At 42.7% G+C, this 21,396-nt stretch overlaps 1 protein-coding gene across 1 annotated transcript in view; it reads right to left on the reverse strand.

The window, feature by feature from the left end:
• itgbl1 (integrin, beta-like 1) overlaps window positions 1–21,396 on the reverse strand; it is a 223,897-nt gene that overhangs the window by 68,088 nt on the left and 134,413 nt on the right. The window contains exon 7 of the mRNA XM_060826498.1: window positions 15,035–15,181. Within this exon, the coding sequence (XP_060682481.1) occupies window positions 15,035–15,181 (147 nt within the window). The remainder of the gene's footprint in view (window positions 1–15,034; window positions 15,182–21,396) is intronic.

The following is a 21,396-nucleotide window of genomic DNA, read 5'->3' on the forward strand; positions in this document are numbered from 1 at the left end:
TACCTGGACTAATTGGCTCCACAATCACTCACTGTCAGTTAAACCTTTGAATTCACAAAGACTTTTCCAAATGTAATATAGGTACATCTTTCTAAACAGCTGAGTGTAGCAATCTGACAAATATATACAGCAAGCACTGTGTATCCTAGTTATCTGTTTTGGCTGACACAGAAGCAAATTAGTTGGAGAGTCTGGAATCCTCTAGAATAATTAGACATTGACCTGGCAACTTCTTATTTCCAATATAAAGGCAGATTTTCTGCTATGTATCTCAAATGATGCACAGCAGGATTAGAAACATGTAGCACAGGGGACCTTTGAGTCCATTGACCTGTGCTGTCTCTTTGATAGAGCCAACTGTTTCGCCATAGCCCTGTGATTTTTTTAAAAATCCAACTTGCTTTTACTGTTGAATCTGTTTGCATCACCCTTTCAAGCAGTGCATTTAAGATCACGACTGTGTAAAAGCATCTTTCCCTCCACTTCTTTTGTCAATAATCTTACATCTGTACCCTCTGGTTAGCAAATCTACAAGCAATTGAAACAGCTGCTCCTTATTTACTCTATTAAAATGTTGTAGAATTTTGAACAAAAGAAATAGGAGCTCCACCATCCAAATACGCCATGACTGATTTTTGCCCTCAGTGGCATTTTCCTGCATTATCCCCATATGCCTTGATGTTTTAAATATTTATACATCTATCAACTTCTGCTTTGAATGCACGCAACAGCTGAAAGTCTGTAGTTCTCAAATTTCCAGAATTTAAAGAAGAGCCATTCCAGTTTGTTCAGTTTCTCCAAGTGACTGAGATTGCACCCCCTCTGATACATCTCCTCAGCACCTTCCTCAAGGCCTTGACATCCTTCCTGAGATGCAGTGTTCAGAATTGGGCACAATGTAGCAGCTGGGATGTAACAAATGATTTACAGAAGTTTGGCATCACATTCCTAATTTTGTATTCTACAACTCTGTTCACCAAGCCAAAGACCCAATCTGCTTTTTAAAAGTGTTCTCAACTGGTCCTGTCACATTCAAAGATTTGTGTACATCCATTACCCTGTGTTTCCATTCCTGCAGCCACTTCAAACTATACTGTGTATTATATTATACACAAAATAAAAGTGTTCTTAAACAATAGGAGCTATCATGAGGATGGAGCTATCATGAGGACGGAGCTATCATGAGGAGGTTTTACTGAATGAGAGTGGGACAGGCCAGTGGGCCTTCATGTTTCTGGTGTCTTTAATGTTCATTTATCTAGGCAGCTTAAATTAAAGTTTTTTTTCAGGAAAACTAAGAAATTCCCCCAAAAATGTCTTACATCACATCTGCAGTGGCACAATGGCTAGCACTGCTACCTCACACATCAGGGTCCCAGGTTTGATTCCAGCGTCAGGTGACCGTGTGTGTGGAGTTTGCATATGCTCCCCGGGTCTGTGTACTTTTGCTCCAGTTTCCTCCCATTGTCCAAAGATGTGCAGGTCAGGTGAATTGGCCATGCTAAAATACCCACAGTGTTAGGTGCATTAGTCAGAGGGAAATGGGTCTTCGGAGGGTCGGTGTGGACTTGTTGGGCCGAAGGGCCTGTTTCCACACTGTAGGGAATCTAATCTAATCACACCAACTTGGATTCTCAACCGGAGTTTGCACAGATTTTTGTTGAGATTGGCATTAAGCTTGTCCTTTCAACTTGATTCGGTAAACTGGATCCACTCATAACCTATTTGCCCCACAACAGGGAGAATTAGCCAGAACAACAACAGGATCCCCATGTTCCCACTTTGCACCCAGCAGCTTCTACATTCAAAGAATCATCGTAGCTATTTTTGCCACCACCAAACCCGTCCTCCCTTCCCTCTACTTGGCTTGTTCTGATGCTAACATTTCCAGCCTAGGCCTTCTGCAATGCTTCAGAGAATTTCAACAAGAGCTGAAGGAACAGTACCTTCTTTTCTATTGAGACACATTACAGCCCTTAGGACTGAGTTCAGCATCGTAATAGTGTGAACACAGTCATCCATTTTGATTACCCCTGCTGCACCCCATCCTCTATGTTTTGTTTATATGGTGTGTGCTTTCAAAAGAGATAATCTATTTGCTGTTATTCACACCTACCATTAACACCTATTTTGCATTTCTCACCCTCCTTTTCTAACATAGCACTCCCTTTGTCTTTCATGTGATACCCTCATCATCTGTTCCACATGCTCCTCCTACTTCATCAACAGCATATTAAAAAAATCATTTCTCAGCTGTCTTCTGCCCCGCAGAAGAGTCATATTGGACTCAAGATATTAACCTCGCAGATGTACTGGGTGTCTTCCTAATATGTTTTTATATTAGGAGGCGTCAACCAACAAGAAAATCAGATGGAGTCATATAGTGCTGAAGTAGACCCTTCGGTCTAACTCATCCTTGCCAACCAGGTTTCCCAAACTTAACTAATCACATTTGCCTGCACTTGGCCTCAACCCTCTAAAGTTTTCCTATCCATGTACCTGTCCAAATGTCTTTTAAATGTTGTAATTGTACTTGCTTCTAACACTTCCCCTGGCAGCTCTTTCCATACATGCTCCACTCTCTGTGTGAGAAAGCTGTCCTTTAGCTGCCTTTTGCTGAAATGTTACATCCCAACTCCTGTACTCAATACTCTGGCCAATGACGGCAAGCAAGTCAAGCGCCTTCTTCACCACCCTGTCTACCTGTGACGCCATCTTTAGAGGAAACAGGAGTAAATCCACACAGACATGGGGAGAATGTGCAAACTCCACACAGACACCTGAGGCCAGAATTGAACCCGGCTCCTTGGCTCTGTGAGGCAGCAGAGCTAACGTCTGAGCCACTGTGCCTCTCCCATTGGTGGAACTGGTTTAAGGAACAGATATTGCGTATCCTTGATAGGTATGTCTCTGTCAGAGATGTCCCGTGGCTTATTAAATAAATTTCATCTATAAACTTCCGCATAAACCGCATCTTCCGCTGACATTTCCGCCACCTCCAAACAGACCCCACCACCAGGGATATATTTCCCTCCCCACCCATTTCCGCCCTTCACAAAGACTGTTCCTTCCATGACTACTTGGTCAGGTCCATGCCCCCCAACAACCTACCCTCCCATCCTGGCACCTTCCCTTGCCACCGCAGGAAATACAAAACCTTCTCCTACACCTCCCCCTCACCTCTATCCAAGGCCCCAAAGGAACGTACCACATCCGTCAAAGTTTTACCTGCACATCCACCAATGTCATTTATTGTATCCGTTGCTCCCGATGCAGCCTCCTCTACATTGGGGAGACTGGACACCTTCTCACAGAGCACTTTAGGGAACATCTCCAGGACACCCGCACCAATCAACCACACCGCCCCGTGGCTGAACCTTTCAACTCTCCCTCCCACTCTGCCGAGGACATGCAGGTCCTGGGCCTCCTCCATCACCACTCCCTCACCACCCGATGCCTGGAGGAAGAATGCTTTATCTTCCGCCTCAGAACCCTTCAACCCCAGGGCATTAATGTGGATTTCACCAGTTTCCTCATTTCCCATCCCCCCCATCTTACCCAACCTGCCAGCTCAGTACCATCCTCATGACCTGTCCTACCTGCCAATCTTCCTTCTCACCCCATCCGTTCCAACCTCCTCTCTGACCTATCACCTTCATTCCCATCTCCATCCACCTATTGTACTCTTGGCTACTTTCTCCCCCAGCCCCACCCCCCTCCCATTTATCTCTCCACTCCAGAGGCTCCGTGTCTCATTCCTGATGAAGGGCTTTTGCTTGAAACACTGATTTTCCTGCTCCTTGGATGCTGCCTGACCTGCTGTGCTTTTCCAGCACCACTCTAATCCAGACTCTGATCTCCAGCATCTGCAGTCCTTACTTTCATCTCAATTGCATCTCTTGTTAAGCAGAAGAGGGAGGATGATATGATGTTGAGACAAGATGTTTCAGATGAGGCAATGGAAAGTAACAGATTAGCTAGGAAGGATTTAAAGAGAGAGTTAAGAAGAGCAAGGAGAGTACATGAGCAGTCTTTAGCAGGTAGAATAAAGGAGAACCCTAAAGCTTTCTATAGGTATGTGAGGAATAAAAGGATGATTAGGGTAGGAATAAGGCCAGTCAAAGGCAGAAGTGGGAAGTTGTGTATGGACCCTGTGGAGATAGGAGAGGTGCTAAACAAATATTTCTCACCTGTTTTCACTCAGGAAAAGGAAAATATTGTAGAGGAGAAGTCTGAAATATGGGCTATTAGAGTAGAAAGGATTGATGTTAGTAAGGAGGAGGTGTTATCAATCCTAGGTGTGAAAGTAAATAAGTCCCCTGGAGCAGATGGAATTTATCCAAGGATTCTCTGGGAAGCTAGGGAGGAGATGGCAGAGCCTTTGGTCTTGATCTTTGAGTCTTCATTGTCTACAGGTTTAGTACCAGAGGACTGGAGGATTGTAACTATTGTGCCTTGAACGTTCAAGAAGGGCAGTAGACATGACCCAGATAATTATAGATCAGTGAGCCTTATGTCTGTTGTAGGAAAAGTTTTGGAAAGGATTATAAGAGAAAGGATTTATAATCATCTAGCAAGCAACAATTTGATTGGAGATAGTCAACATGGTTTCGTCAAGGGCGAGTCGTGTCTCACAAACTTCTTTGAGTTTTTTGAGAAGGTAACCAAGCATGTGGATGAGGGTAGGGCAGTTGACGTGATGTACATGGACTTCAGTAAAGCTTTTGATAAGGTTCCATGTGGTAGGCCTTTGGAGAAAATGTGGAGGGAGGCATGGGATTTATTTAGCAGTTTGGATTAGAAACTGGCTTGTTGTGGTTCTGTTCGCTGAGTTGGGAATTTGTGTTGCAGACGTTTCGTCCCCTGTCTAGGTGACATCCTCAGTGCTTGGGAGCCTCCTGTGAAGCGCTTCTGTGATCTTTCCTCCGGCATTTGTAGTGGTTTGAATCTGCCACTTCCGGTTGTCAATTCCAGCTGTCCATTGCAGTGGCTTTCTGTAAGCACACAGTGAGTTGTGGTTGATGGAAAATATTCAGCTTGGAGTCCGGTTACTAGTGGTATGCCACAAGGATCTGTTTTGGCACCATTGCTATTTGTCATTTTTATAAATTATATGGACGTAGGCACAGGTGGATGGGTTAATAAGTTTGCATAAAGTCTGTAGAGTGGTGGACTGTGTGGAAGAATGTTGCAGGTTGCAGGGGGACTTAAATAAACTGCAGAATTGGACTGAGAGGTGGCAAATGGAGTTTAATGCAGATAAATATGAGGTGATTCACTTTGGGAAGAATAACAGGAAGGCAGAACATGGGGTCAATGGCAAGATTCTTGGTAGTGTGGATGTCCAGAGGGATCTTGGTGTCCATGTACATAGATCCCTGAAAGTTGCCACCCAGGTTGATAGTGCTGTTAAGAAGGCATATGGTATGTTAGGTTTTATTGATAGAGGGATTGAGTTCTGGAGCCGTGATGTCATGCTACAACCATTCAAAACGCAAGTGCGGCCACACTTGGAATATTGTGTGCAGTTATGGTCGCCCATTACAGGAAAGATGTGGAAGCATTGGAAAAGGTGCAGAGGAGATTTACCAGGATGTTGCCTGGTCTGGAGGGAAGGTCTTATGAGGAAAGGGTTCGGGACTTGGGTCTGTTCTCGTTGGAGAGAAGAAGGCTAAGAGGAGATTTAATAGAGACATACAAGATGATCACAAGATTAGATTGGGTGGTCAGTGAAAATCTTTTTCCTAGGATGATGACGTTGGCTTGTATGAGGGGGCATAGCTGCAAATTGAGGGGTAATAGATTTAAGACAGATGTCAGATGCAGGTTCTTTATTCAGAAAGTGGTCAGGGTGTGGAATTCCCTGCCTGTCAATGTAGTTAACTCAGCCACATTAGGGGCATTTAAACAGTCGTTGGATAAGCATATGGATGATGATGGAAAAGAGTAAGGAGATGGCCTTAGATTAGTTCACAGGTTGGTGCAACATCAAGGGCCGAAGGGCCTGTTCTGCGCTGTATTATTCTATAGAGTCATAGAGAAGTACAGCGTGGTCCAAATCATCCATCCTGACCAGATATCCTAAATTAATCTAGTCCCATTTACCAGCACTTGGCCCATATCCCTTTCAACCCTTTCTATTCATATACAGATGCCTTTTAAATGTTGTAATTGTACCAGCCTCTACCACTTCCTCTGGCAACTCATTCCATACACGTGCCACCCTCTGCATGAAAAGTTACCCCAAAGATGTCTTTTATATCTTTTCCTTCTCACTCTAAACCTATGCCCTCTAGTTCTGGACTCCCCAACCCAGGGAAAAGACTTTGTCTGTTTATCCTATCCATGTCCCTCATGTTTTTACAAACCTCTATAAGGTCACCCCTCAGCCTCTAACGCTTCAGGAAAAACAGCCCCAGCCTATTCAACCTCTCCGCATAGCTCAAACTCTCCAACCCTGGCAACATCCTTGTAAATCTTTTCTGAACCCTTTCAAGTTTCACAACATCATTCCGATTATGTGTGAACATTTATAAAATACAGGTCGTTCTGTTATAATGCATTTTTCATTAACACAAATCCACGATTGACGATCTGGGGACACAGTTTCTAAAGCGTGAACTTTTAAAACATGTTTTAGCTGTAACACGATTACATTGCCAACATTTGAAGTGCTGTTTCTAAAACGTGACTTTCCTATAATGCAGTGTTGCACAGGAATGCAATCATCGCATTTTAGAAGTACACCTATAATGATCATCACACAAGCGAGTTCCACACAGCGTTCTGCTTGGCAACTTTGACATCTATGGACATGGACCCCAAGATTCCTCTGTTCCTCCTCACTGCCAAGAATCCTGCCTTCAGCCTGTATTCTGCATTAAAATTCAAGCTTCCCTGTGGCTTTGAAAATGGGGCTCCATGCCCCTGAGCCTTGTCTGTGACCATGGAAACAATATCAGATGATGCAGCAATGATTTTGGGTGCACACAGAAACAAGCAGCTGTTTGTAAACATTTGAGGACTCTGGGTCTATACTCGATGGTGTTTAGAAGGATGAGGGGGGATCTAATTGAAACAACAGAATAGTGAATGGCCTGGACATAGTGGATGTTGGGAAGATGTTTCCATTGTTAGGAGACATTAGGACCCAAGAGCAACAAACTTAGAGGAAAGGGAAGACCTTTTAGAATGGAGATAAACAGAAACTTCTTCAGTGGTGAATCCATGGAACTCATTGCCACGGAGGGCTGTGGAGGCCAGGTCATTGAGTGTATTTAAGACTGAGATAGATAGATTCTTGAGTATCAAGGGATCAAAGATTATGGGGAGAAAGTAGGAGAATGAGGTTGATAAATTTATCAGCCATGATTGAATGACAGAGAAGACTTGATGGGCTGAATGGCCTAATTTCTGCTCCTATGTCTTAATGTTTTGTTTCCATGGAAGCCAAGAGTCACTATAAGCCGTTGTCCCCTGTGTCTTCAAAGTGCCCTCAACAAGATTTCTAGGAGAAAATGAGGACTGCACATGCTAGAGATCAGAGTCAAAAAGTGTGGTGCTGGAAAAGCACAGCAAGTCAGGCAGCATCCAAGGAGCAGGAAAGTCAACGTTTCGGGCATAAGCCCTTCACCAGACTCTCCTGCTCCTCGGATGCTGCCTGACGTGCTGTGGTTTTCTGGCACCACACTCTTTGACTCTGATCCCCAGCATCTGCAGTCCTCACTTTCTCCTAGATCTCAGAGCTTATCATTTTTCATTTTGTTTGGAGGATTATGCAACAAGCTAGGAAATATCAAGACGTACCTTCCATGTTGAAAATCTGGTAACCTTTTGTAATAGAGCCACAATAAATCACGGTGCATTGAGTTTATTGTTGACAGGCCTGAGTGACTGAAGTGTGCTCATATTTATTCCATCTCTGTTTTACAGTTGGAATAATCTTTAGCCTGGCTTAAGTGATCAGATCTGTTTTACAACAATAAAACCAAAGCAATTGATTTTGCAATTGTCCAACTGGTTTGAGGTTTCCTTTTAATATTTGTTTGAATGACAGTGAGGGCTGCAGGGCAGATGAGCTAACTGACTATATCAACCTGTACAGAAAGGTATTCAAGTGTAGGTACCAAAAAGGAATGCTTATGGTATTGAGGGGCAGTGCAGTGGGAAGATTGACACTGTTCACTGCAGCTTGGTCCAGATGGCTATGTTGCTTGCCTGGTGCCAAGGCTCAGGACATCTGCAAAGGACGAGAGAGAACCTTGCAGTGGGACGGGAAAGAGACAGTTGTCGTGGTCCTATCATAACGTAGGAGGACAAAGAGAGAAGTTATGCATCGTTGGTATGAGGGCCTGTGCATCAAATTAAGAAGCAAAACCTCAAAAGGTAATAATCTGTGAGAAATAGGTTCCAGCTCATGGGACACTGGCAGCAGTACTGTAGAAAGTGGGATCTCTACCACTGGGATATTTCACACCTGAACCAGGGCGGGCCAGTGCTATCATGACCTGCAAATCAAGGAGGGTTGAGAGAAATTGAAACTATATAGTTGCGCGAGGGATAAAATTTGGGAAGGTGTGATGAATCAAAGAGGAGAGAGGAGGCAATAGAGAAAAAAATTAATACTGGAAACAATAAGCAGACTGTGGCAGGAAGGCAAATGGACTGTCATATGGCAGTGAGGTAGCTAGTCTTGGCCCCATGGCACGCATCCACTTCCCTGTTCTTTCTAGCCAAGGTAGGACTAAGAATCTGGGACCTCATATAATTCAACTCCTCAACTTTTTTTTATTCAGATGTCTTCATGGCCTCACCCTGTCTATCTCTAAGTGTTTGTAACACCAAAATTCTCCAGGATCTCTGCACTCCTCAGTTTTGGCTTCGTGAGCATTACCCCAATTTTAATTAAACTACCAATGATAGACTTGCTTTCAGTAGCCTGTCCTAAGTTGCAACATATCTTCCTTAAACCACTGTATTTCTACTTAACCCTCTTCTTTTAAGATGCTCAGAGTCATTGAAGCACACAGAATAGAAACTTCTCTCTTTGTGCAAGGTCAACTGTCCCAATATCTCCTTTGTTGGCTCAGTATCAAAAGTCACTTGATAGTCTTGTCTGTGGAGCACCTTAAAGCATTTTACAACATTAAAGGTGCTAGAAAAATTCAAGCTGTCGCTTTGTAATGCCTTGTTTTAAAAATAGCTATTTTAAGTCCCTGCTACAAACATTACTCTTTTGCTTCTCAATGAAATTTCCCCTCCTCACCCAAATGCACCTCACCTCAGACTGTCCCCTTAGACCTCCATCCTTCAGCCGTCTATTGAATCAAAAAGGTGCAGAGTGTTGATCTTTGCACGCTGTGATGCCCTTGATGATGGTGGTCAAGGATATTGATGCCAACAGCCCTGCTGTTGATTTTCAGCTTTTGTCAGACAATAATTGCTTACAGTCTACATGATTTCTAGAACAGAGACATGGAGACAGGAAGACACATTCAACAAAATCAACACTGGCCTGTTTCCTAACTTCATCTACTCACTTTCCATCACCATTCATACTTTTATCAGTTGTGAGATTTTCAATTAACCCCTAGATTCAACAACATTCCTGGGTAGAGGGTACCAAATTCCCACTCCCCTTTGTGGGAAGGCCTGCTTCCAAATATCACCCTGACTGTAATTTTAAAGTTTATCCCCTTCATCTGGATACCACTCTACCATCCCTCAATTTCCCTCTTCTCTCATCGGCCAGAGGAAACAGTTCTTTTCTCTTTATCCCATCAACTCCTTCAATCCTCTTAAACTCCATTTTACCTCAACCCTTAATCTATATTCATATGCAACAAGCGAAAGTTCTAAATACAACACAGTTAAGATCTTGCTTCAGTTGAATGATGTCTGAACAAATTCTGATTCCCTTGAGGGTGAGGCTGTCACTTGTTTCAATGTTGATGGAGTTGTCCTTGCTTTCTGAAGCAGTCGCAGAAAATGTTATAATTTAGCAGCTTTAATGACACGGTAGTAAAATGCATATCTGCAACTACACTGCAGCCAGCAGAGGTATTGCCATGGAAACTAGCACAGCTTATAATCACTTCAGTGCTGAGAATGTGGAAAATGCAGGATCAAATATGATGTGCAAATAGTATATCAAAAAACACATTTATTGCTCACATGGTGAGGGAAGTGCGGGGGAGGGTTAGTCGAATTGTACCAGGGATAATGGATTTCATTTATGTGGCGAGACTGGGATTGTTCCACTTAGAACAGAGAAAGTTAAAAGGAGCTTTAATAGAGGTGTTCAAAAATCAGGAAGTGATTTGATAGTTTTTCCTTATTTTATCCTTGGCAGGAGAGCCAGCAGCCAGCGGACACTCTTTAAAGATCATTGGCAGAAGAACTAAAGGAGTAGGTGGGGTGATTTTCTCACACAGCAAATTGTTGTGACAGGAATGCACGGTCTGAGAGCAGTGGAAGAGGATTCAATAGTAACTTTTAAACAGGGACATTTTTCAGGATAATAAAAGCAAATACTGTGGACGCTGCAAATCTGAAACGACCATGGAGAATGCTGGAGAAACTCAGCAGGTCTGACAGCGCCTGCGGAGAGAGAAAAACAGAGTTAGCATCATTTCTGAAGAAGATTATTACTAGATGCTAAATATTAACTCTATTTCTCTTTGAGGTGAGAGGGAAAGGGCAAGGGCAACTGGACCTATTGGACCATATTCCAAAAAGTTAGTACTGGCAGAATGGGCCAACTGGACTCCATCTGTATTGTACCATTCTACATAGAAATTCAAAACAAAACCATTCAGTATTTGTGCCGTTTTTGATGGGGCTATTATCAACTGTTACCAATTGCAGCTAGGGCCCAGAATTTCCTGGATTGCACAGTGAGTTACCCAGCTGATCTTTCTTCTCTATGTGTCCAGATTTCCGGAACTGAGTAGATAGAGGCTTTTGACAAACTGATCACTGAAGCACTTTAACTGAACAGGAGATGATTGAGACCAGAAAAATCAGTAAAAAACACTTTTCCAAACCGACTCATATTGTCCCCAACCCCACCAAAATTACCGAGTGCATGTACTTCCAACACAAGAGGCAGCTCACCGCCAACTTCTCTAAGGCAATTAGGGATGGACTATAAATGCTGGGCTTGCCAACAATGGCCACACCCTGAACATTAACATAAAACTGCCATGAATCCAAGTTAACTGTGACTCAGTGGGTTGCACTGTGCCCACTAAGTCAGAAGGTTGGGTCTTCAACATCCTTTCCAAGCCACATTATCAAGGCTGCCACTTCCAGTGCATGACTGAGGGAATGTGTAGCAATAGAGGTGACATCTTTTGAGTTAAACAAAGTCCTGTCTGCTCTCTCAAGTGGTTGGAAATGATTCCATGACACTAATTAGAGAAGAGCAAGGATGTTCTCCCCCATTTTTCTGATGAAGATGCATCCTTCAATCAACATCCTGATAGGGAAAATTTGCTGGAGTTGGGAAATTCTGCAATTCTTCGAACAGAACACTGGGAGGAGCACTTTCACCCATGTGGACCGCAGCAATTCCAGAAGGTGGCTCCTCATCACCTTCATGGAGGCCACTTTGAGATGGAGAGAGATGTCCACATCCCATGGATGATGATTAAAACAAAAAAAAATACACTGACAGAAGATGACATGGCCATTACACTATTGTCATGGGAGCCTGCCATGTGCAATTTGGCCAATTCTGCTACATATCATATAATAAAGGACTGATAACATTTCAAACAGGACTTCACTGGCTAGAAAGGAGAGAAACTGAATTGAGCGTTCGCTTTGATTGAAGCATCAGAAAAGATCATGGGTACCCAGCTTTGTTGACCCATGCAAAATCTTCCTTATCAAATTTTTGCTCCAAAATGAGGAGAGTTGGCCCATGTCAACAACAGCCTGACATAGTCAGCTTATGTAATCATAAGTTAGAATGTCTCCAGCCAATACCATCATTGTCTCTAGGTATATCTGGTTCCACTGGACAGTGAGTAGTGACAGCACAGTGGTATATACTCAGGAGGGAGTTGTCTGGAAGTGCTCAACGTTGATTCCAAACATCATAAGGTTTCATGCCATCAGATTAAACATGGGGAAGAAAATCTCCTCCTGATTACAGCTTTCTACCCTCCATCAGCTAATAAATCAGTACTACTCCATGATGAACATCAAGTGATCGATGCGCAGTGTCAGGTAAGGGCACAGAATGTACTCTGGATGAGGAACCTCAATGCTTCATCTCCAACCATGACTCAGTTCTACCGCTGCTGACTGAGCTGGCCAAGTCCTAAAGCAAGAGTAAATGAGGACTGCAGATGCTGGAGATCAGAGTCTCGAAATGTTGACTCTCCTGCTCCTCAAATGCTGCCTGACCAACTGTGCTACAGGACTGGGTCTACAGCAACTTGTGAGCCAACCAACAACAGGGAAAAACCTAATCCTCACCAGTCTACCTATCACAGAAGCATTTGTTCATGACAATATCTGCAGAAGTGACCACTGCACAGTCCTTGTGGATGCAAAGCCCCACCTTTACATTGAGAATAGCCTGCATCATTTGCGTGGGGCACAGCCACTGTGCCAACAGGACAGGTTTTGACCAGGTCTAGCAACTGAAAACTGGGCATCCTTGAACCATCAGCACCAGAACTGCATTCAACCACAGTTGAATCCTCATGGTCTGGAATATCCCCCATTCTACAATTACCAATAGGCCAGGGAATCAATACTGGCTCAATGGAGAGAGCAGGAGGGCATGCAAAGGGCAGCACCAAAGAAAAATTAAAAATAAGGAGTGGAACAGCCAAAGATACAGCAGAAGAGATTTCAAATAGCAGAAGCAACATTCAATAGACAGAGCTAAGGGATCCTATGACCAAGGCCGAGACTGTGTGTACATCATAGTCAATAACCAGGGCTCCAGAGGCCTGTTTTGCATACTGTTCTCAGGTTAGAAGCATCACAGGGGCACATGATTTCTGGCCCTGTCCACAACCATTAGATCAGATTTGAGCTCTGCAGTCCTGACACACCAGTTGTGAAAGGTGATGGGCAATTAAAAAATTCACACTTGTCGGAAGCTCCCAAATAACCCCATCGTAAATGTTGGGACAACCCAGAAAATTAGTGCAAAAGATATGGTTCAACCTTTTGTCACCATCTTCAGCCAGATTTAAGTGATGATCCATTTTGGCCCTCTCCTGAGGTCCCCAGCATCACGGATACCAGTCTTCAGCCAATTCATTCCACATGACATCAGAAAACACCTGAAGACACAAGATGCAGCAATGTCACGGGCCCTGACAACATTCTAGTAATAGTACTGAAGACTTGTGCTCCAGGACTAGTTGAAGCCAAGCTTTTCCAGTACACCTACAATACTGGCATCTTCAAGACCATGTGAAAAGTTGCCCAGGCCTGTCCTGCACATAAAATGCAGAACAATCCAACCCAGCCAATTATCATTCATCAGTTCTACTCTTAATCATCAGCAAAGTGAGGAAAAGTGTCAACAACATAGTTAGCAAGCAATGCTTGCATAACCTGCTCACTGATGCTCAGTTTAGCTTCCACCAGGACCACTCAGCTCCTGACCTCACTACAACCTTAGTTCAAATATGGAGGAAAGAGGTAATTTTGAGGTGATGTAATAGTGATTTCAAAGCAATATTTAACCGAATGTGGCATCAAAGAGCCCTATCAGAACTGGAGTCTGTGGAATTCAGGAAAGCCTCTATTTGTTGGAGTCCTACCTGGGACAAAGGAAGATGGTTGTGGTTCATTCGAAGCCAATCGTCCAGTGCTGGTCCGCTGCTGCTGAAGGTCCTCAAGGTAGTGTCCCAGATCTAACCATTTCCAGTTGCTGCATCAATGAACTTCCCTCCATCAAAAGATCAGAAGTACAGAAGTTCCCTGATGTTTGCACAATGATCAGCACCATTTGTGACATCTCAAATACTGAACAGTTACTCCGTATGCAATAAATCCAAGACAACATTCAGGCTTAAACTGACAAGTGCCAGTAAATTATCATCTGCAACAAGAGGGTGCCTAACTATTGCTACTAGACATTCAATGACATTACTATCACTGAATTTCCTATGATCAACATTCTGGCAATGATTAATGACTAAAAGTTGAAATGGACCAGCCATATTAATACTGTGGCTACAAGTACAGGTCAGACACTGGTATTCTGCTGCAGATAAGTCACCACCTGATTCCCAATGTCCTCCATCTACAAGGCTGCAGGCAGGAGTGTGATGGAATACTCTTCACTTACCTGGATAGGTGCAGCTCTAACAACACTCAAGAATCATGAAACCATTTAGGTCAAAGCAGCCAGAAATTCACTAAGGTTCCTTCAACAGTACCTTCAAGACTGTGACCATTACAACCTAGAAGGACAAGCGCAGCAGATACATGGGAAAAGCCACTACCTACATGTTCCCCTCCAAGGCAAACATCATCCTGACTTGGAACTAGATCAGCACTCCTTCAATGCCACTGAGTCAAAATCCTTCCTAACAACATCTACACCACCCGGATTGCAGAAATTTATCAGGGCATTAATGAATGGCAACAAATGCTGGGCCTGCCAGTAATGCCACACACTATGAAATAATTTTAAAAAGTGCATTGGTACATGCTGCAACTATGAAAGATAATAGAGGAATGAGAGTCTTGTATTTTTAGCTACCTTTCTAGCATTATTAGTTTCCTGATGCTAGACTCAGTTGGATGTCAGTCCCTTGCCCACAGATTGTCACATCTTGGCTTGAAGGGAGAAACTAACTCCATCTGTGTCCCACACAGTTAACATTTCCTCGGGTAGCAAATTCTACAGATTGGAAAGTCCGTTTTCTATCATGATGACAGGAAGCAGTTAGGAATCTTCAGAGAAATCTGAGCGATAAATACCTGGTATATTTCACCTAATATGAAAGGAAATAATATGAAGTAATGGCAACGTAAAAAGAGAGATTTCACCTACCTCTTCCTGAACAGGGTAAATTAGAATTCCCTCGACATTTCCTTTCACTCTCCTCAACTGACATGCGACAAGAATCTGGATGCTCACATATTCTGCCACTCCATCCTTCATAGCAGTCACATCTTCCACAATTGCACTGCCCAACACCTTTAGGTTAAATCCAATAAGCAGTCATTAGAAACAGGAATAAAAATGAAATACTGTGGGATATTTGTCAGATATCACTATTCAGTTTCACTCAAAGCCAATATACTTTACTAGTCCATTATAAATACTGGTCCCTTGCCATTTTTTATTGTTCTGTCTTTGGTGCTTGTACCTTGAACCAGTGAGGATCTGAACTCTGCAATTCACTCCTTAAACCCTTCCTGTTTATTTTGATTCCTGTTAAAACACATCCATTAGCCATCATCAGCATCAAATTTGTATCAGCTCCTGTGAGGCACATTGGGATGGATGTGCTGTTTTAATTGTGCTACATAAATGTAGATTGTTGTTGATGATGCATGTTGCTATCAGGTACATTCTCCGTGAGATTTAATATTTCAGCTACCTGACAACTGCAGTGTTGGGGGGGGGGAGGAATTTTAAAAAAGCAGTTAATAAAAAAAAAGACAGAAGGAAGTGCGAGCAACAAGTATTGATTTTGAAGGTTTAACGATATTATCACCCTGATTTATTTACTTAGTGCTTATTTACTTCCTTCTGTATTAGTTATTTGTAACACTCTGTTATTGGATAATTCCATAATTAAGCAACCAACAGAAGGGAAGGCCATGCACACTTAAATTAGCAAGGAGTATGCACACTTACAGCATACATATTCAGACTACCCCTTGTTCCCCTATAATGGATAGACATTTATCAAGTTCTAAATATTGTACAGGCGAGCAATCTACTATCTAGAAAATAGACTGGAGTTCTGACATACTTCTAAATATATCAAGGGTCTTTCCTTGGTCTCATTTCTCATCTCCAAGATGTCCCTTGGTGACAATATCCAAAGTCACAGCTTTATTTTCAGATGTACACTTAGCCATGTGATAAGGCAACTGAGAGGGTGCATGGCATCTGCTGTACCTCAGCACCATCTTTTTTTGATTCCTTGGCTGTTACTGGATGAGTAGAAATCTAGTCCAATTAAATTTCAGGAAACCTGGAATGATTGATTTCACTCCTACTCTAAACTTTGTTCAGTCGGAATGCTTGCAAATTTTATACCAGATTTGATCCCAAGATGAGCTTCCAACATCACAGCCACTCCATTACTAAGAACAGCTATTTCCACTTCTGTAATATAGATTTCAATCATCCCACTTTGGCTGTTCCACAGTTGAAACCCTCATTCCTTCCTTCATTTTCTATAGACTTGATTATTCTAATTGACTAGGAGAAAGTGAGTATTGTAGATGCTGGAGATCAGAGTCGAGAGTGTGGTGCTGGAAAAGCACAGCAGGTCAGGCAGCATCCAAGGGGCAGGGGAATCGATGTTTCAAAAGCCATTCATCATATTCTAATGTACCGTTACTTGCTCCCCAACATTCTATTCTCATTCAGAAATATTGCCTATGCCTTAACTTGAAATGAGTCCTGTTCCCCACTCACCCCTATGCTCCCGACACAATGGCTCCTGGTCAAACAAGGTCTTGAGTTTTAAATTCTCGTCTTTGTTCTCAAATGCCTGTATTGTCTTGCCGCTCCCTATTTTGGTGATCTCCTCCAGCCCCCATAACCCTCCAAGGTACTGTCACTTCTCTAATTCTGGTCTCTTATAATACACTATATCTTGTACTTAATTCACAATGATGATTGCTCTACCACTGATGGCTTTGCCTTCAGATGCCTGGATCCCAATCTGTGGAATTCCCTTCCAGTGCCTCTCTGGCACTCAATCTTACTTTTCTTCTTCAAGACACCCATTCAAATGTACCCTTGAACTAATATGTACAGACGGACAAGTTTCCAGGTCCTGATGGAATTCACCGCAGACTCTTAAAAGAGGTGGTTGGTGAGGCAATACATGCACTGGTGTTAATTTTGTGAAATTCATTAGATTCCAGAAAGGTTCCATCAGACTTAAAATAGCAAAATATAACCTTGCTATTCAACAAGGGAGGGAGACAGTAAACAGGAGACAACACGCCATTTAGCTTGACGACAGTTGGGAGAAAACTATTAGAATTAATCAATAAGGATGTTATAACCGAGCACTTGGAAAAGCTCAAGTTAATCAAGAAGAGTCAGTTAAAGGGAAATTTGACCCAACAGCTTGTTAAACAGCGTATTGGAATTTTATGAATAATTAACATGTATTCTGTAAAATATGGCACTTGTTGATACAGTGTATTTGGATTTTCAGAAGGTATTTGAAAAAGTGGCACCTAAAAGCAATTGCACCAATTAGGATCTCATGGTGTTCGGGTAATATATTAGCATAGGTAGAAGATTGGCTGGCTGACAGATATCAGACAGTTTGCATGAATGAATGTCTTCAGTTTGACTTGATGAGACAGGTGGGTCCCGCAGGGGTGTATGGTGGGCTCACAACCTTTTACAGCTTGTATCAATGAGGGGATGAGGGGATAATGGTCAAGTTTGGGGATAATATGAAGATAGATTGGAAAGTATGCTGTGAAGATGAATAGCAAAGATACAGAAGGGTATCGGTCAGTTGAGTAAATGGACAACAATCTGGCAGATGCAGTATAATGTGAGAAAATGTGAAGTTGTTCAGTTTGCCATGAAGATTAAAATTCAGAATATTTTTAAATGGGGAATAACTGCAGAATTCTGAAGTATAGATGGATCCAACTGTTTTAGTCTATGAGTCACAAATGTTAGTTAGCAGGTACAACAAGTGGTTATGAAGTATAAAACGACACTCTCCTTTAGAACATAGAACATAGAACAATACAGCACAGAACAGGCCCTTCGGCCCACGATGTTGTGCCGAACATTTGTCCTAGCTTAAGCACCTATCCATGTACCTATCCAATTGCCGCTTAAAGGTCACCAATGATTCTGACTCTGCCACTCCCACAGGCAGCGCATTCCATGCCCCTACCACTCTCTGGGTAAAGAACCTACCCCTGACATCCCCCTATACCTTCCACCCTACACCTTAAATTTATGTCCTCTTGTAATACTCTGTTGTACCTGGGGGAAAAGTCTCTGACTGTCTACTCTATCTATTCCCCTGATCATCTTATAAACCCTTATCAAGTCACCCCCTCATCCTTCACCGTTCCAATGAGAAAAGGCCTAGCACTCTCAACCTTTCCTCGTACGACCTATTCTCCATTCCAGGCAACATCCTGGTAAATCTCCTCTGCACCCTCTCCAAAGCTTCCACATCTTTCGAAAGTGAGGCGACCAGAACTGCACACAGTACTCCAAATGTGGCCTTACCATTTACTGCTAGAGGAATTTAATATAAAAGTAAAGATGTCATGCTTCAAATATTCTGGGCAGTGATGAGACAATATCAAGACTACTCTGTGCAATTTTGATGTTCTTATTCAAGGAAGGATGTAAATGTATTGGCATCAGTTCAGAGGAGATTTACCAGATTGATACTTGGAATGAGAAGTTGTGTTCTGAGGAAAGGTTGGATCGGCTGGAAGTTTAGAAGAGTGATTGAAGTTGCAAAGATCCTGAATGGTCTTGACAAGGTGGACATGAGAAGAATGTTTCCTTGTATAAGTGAGTCCAGAACTAAGAGATGGTGTTTTAAAAATTAGGCATTCCCCTTTGAGGTCAAAGACGAGGGGAATTTTTTTGTCCTCTCAGAGTCTTATATGACTTTGGAGCTCTCTGCCTCAGCTGGTAGTGGAGGTGGGTTCATTGAATTTTAAGGTGGATCCATTTAGATTCTTGTTAAGTAAAGGAATCAAAAATGATCAACAGTAGATAGGAATGTGGAAGTTGGAATACAAACCAACCATCCATTCCCTTACTGAAGAGCAGAGTAGGTGCAAGAAGCCAATTGGTATACCTCTAATTCTTAGGTTCATAATATTTCCTGTTCTGACTTGGTGGTATACTTTGTTTTCCAATGTTTCCATGAAGCTTCTTGAGACATCTTATTATGTGAAAGATGATATACAAATGTAAGTTGTAGTTGCCATGTTTAAAATTATGGAAGGGCTTGATAGAGTAAAGACAGTGAAAATATTTCCATTTGCAGTGGAGAAAGAGGTCATAAACATAAGAATGTCACTAATAAATCCAACAGGGAATTCAGGAGAAACTTGACCCATATAGTGGTGAGAACTCACTATCACCATGAAGTAGTTGAGGTAAATGGCATAGCTGTTCTTAAGAGGAACCTTGACAAACATGAGAGGGAGTAAGGATTTGATGATACAGTGTGCGGAAACAAGGTGTGATGATGTTCATATGGAATGGAGGCGAGCACATAGATCAGCTGAACTGAAAGGGCTGTTTCTGAGCTGTAAATTCTAATTTTCTTCACAACCAAATGTGAACATATATTTCAGTTTTTAATGCAGCAGAGGAAAATAAGTCAGACGATGTTGAGACGTGAACATTGGTCCATCTTTTTCTGAACATAACCTCCCATCCTCTAATCATACATATTTACCAGCTTCCAGGAAACGAAAACAGCGACAGTCCTGATGAGTTAGGAAGAACAGCAATAGGGAACTATTTACCTCCTCCTGCTCTTCTCAGATCTTGCTGTAATCCTCATCTGAATCGCTGCTTGTTTGCCTTATTGCCTCAGTAGGGATTAAAATATGTACTCACTCCAGCAGACTCAGAAATTTCAGGAACAAGAGTGCTCCGTATATTAAATGCTGGAACTTTTCATTGGTTTTTAAAGCTGAAAAGCTGTGAAATTCTCAACTGACGCACATGTAACAATCAGAATCATTTTACAATCACTAATTGTACATTAGATGCTCTTTTAAGGTCCTCAGCATTACAGATGCCCGTCGTTATCCAATTCGATTGACTTCACATGGTATCAGAAAATGGCCGGAAGCACTGGATACTGCAAAAGCTCCAGGCCTGGACCATACTCTGGCAATCGTACCGAAGACTTGCACCCTTGATCTTGAATACCCATGTGGATGCCCACGTGAATACATATTTCAATCCCCACCGAGTCAATAAGCCAATAAGCAGCTGCATACCTTGCCAAGTTGTTCCAGTACAGCCACATTGGCATCTCCCTGAAATGTCTGTAAAACTGCTCAGGCACACCCTATCCATAAAATGTAGGACAAATCCAACCTGGGAACCCTCCAACCACAAGGGATGAACTCAGATTTCTCCAGTTTCCTCATTTCCCCTCCTCCCCACCTTGTCTCAGTCGATTCCCTCGAACTCAGCACCGCCCTCCTAACCTGCAATTTTCTTCCTGACCTCTCCACCCCCACCCCACTCCGGCCTATCACCCTCACCTTGACCTCCTTCCACCTATCACACCTCCATCGCCCCTCCCCCAAGTCCCTCCTCCCTACATTTTATTTTAGCCTACTGGACACACTTTCCTCATTCCTGATGAAGGGCTTTAGCCCGAAACGTCGAATTTCCTGTTCCTTGGATGCTGCCTGACCTGCTGTGCTTTAACCAGCAACACATTTTCAGCTCTGATCTCCAGCATCTGCAGACCTCACTTTTTACTCAAATCCAAACTGGCCAATTACACACCTCGCCTGATAAGTGACAAGTACCATTTGTGCCACACAAGTACCAGGCAATGACCATTTTCAACAAGGAGACTCTAAACCATCTGACCTTGATACTCAATGGTATCATCATCACTGAAACCCCACTATCAACATTCTAGTTGTTGCAGTTGACCAGAACTGGATTCGTGACATGAATACTATACATACAAGAGCAGGTCAGAGGCTTGGAATTCTGCAACACGTAACTCGCCATCTGACTCCCGAAAGCCTGTTCATCCTCTATAAGGTGCAAGTCAGGAGTGTGATGGAATAAATACTCCTTGATGGGTGTAGCTCCAACAACACTCATGAAGCTTGACAAAGTAGCCCGTTTGATTGGCACCACATCCACAATTGATGCACAATGGTAGCAGTGTGCAGCACCTGCAAGATGAACTGCAGCAATACACCCAAGCTCCTTAGCACCTTCCTAATTTGTGATTTCTCCCATTTAGAAAGACAAAGGCAGCAGAAACATGAGCAAACTGTCATCGGAAAATTCCACTCCGAGCCAAGCACTATCTTGAACTGAAACTTTATCATTATTTCTTCACTGTCAAATTCTGCAACTCTCATCCTAACAGCACTTTTGGTATGTGTATACCCCACGAACTGTAACGGTTCAAAACAGAAGCTTGACACTATCTTCACAAGGGCAATTGTGAA

This window comes from Hemiscyllium ocellatum, chromosome 6, assembly GCF_020745735.1.
Source record: "Hemiscyllium ocellatum isolate sHemOce1 chromosome 6, sHemOce1.pat.X.cur, whole genome shotgun sequence".
In the NCBI taxonomy this organism is placed as follows: Eukaryota; Metazoa; Chordata; class Chondrichthyes; order Orectolobiformes; family Hemiscylliidae; genus Hemiscyllium; species Hemiscyllium ocellatum.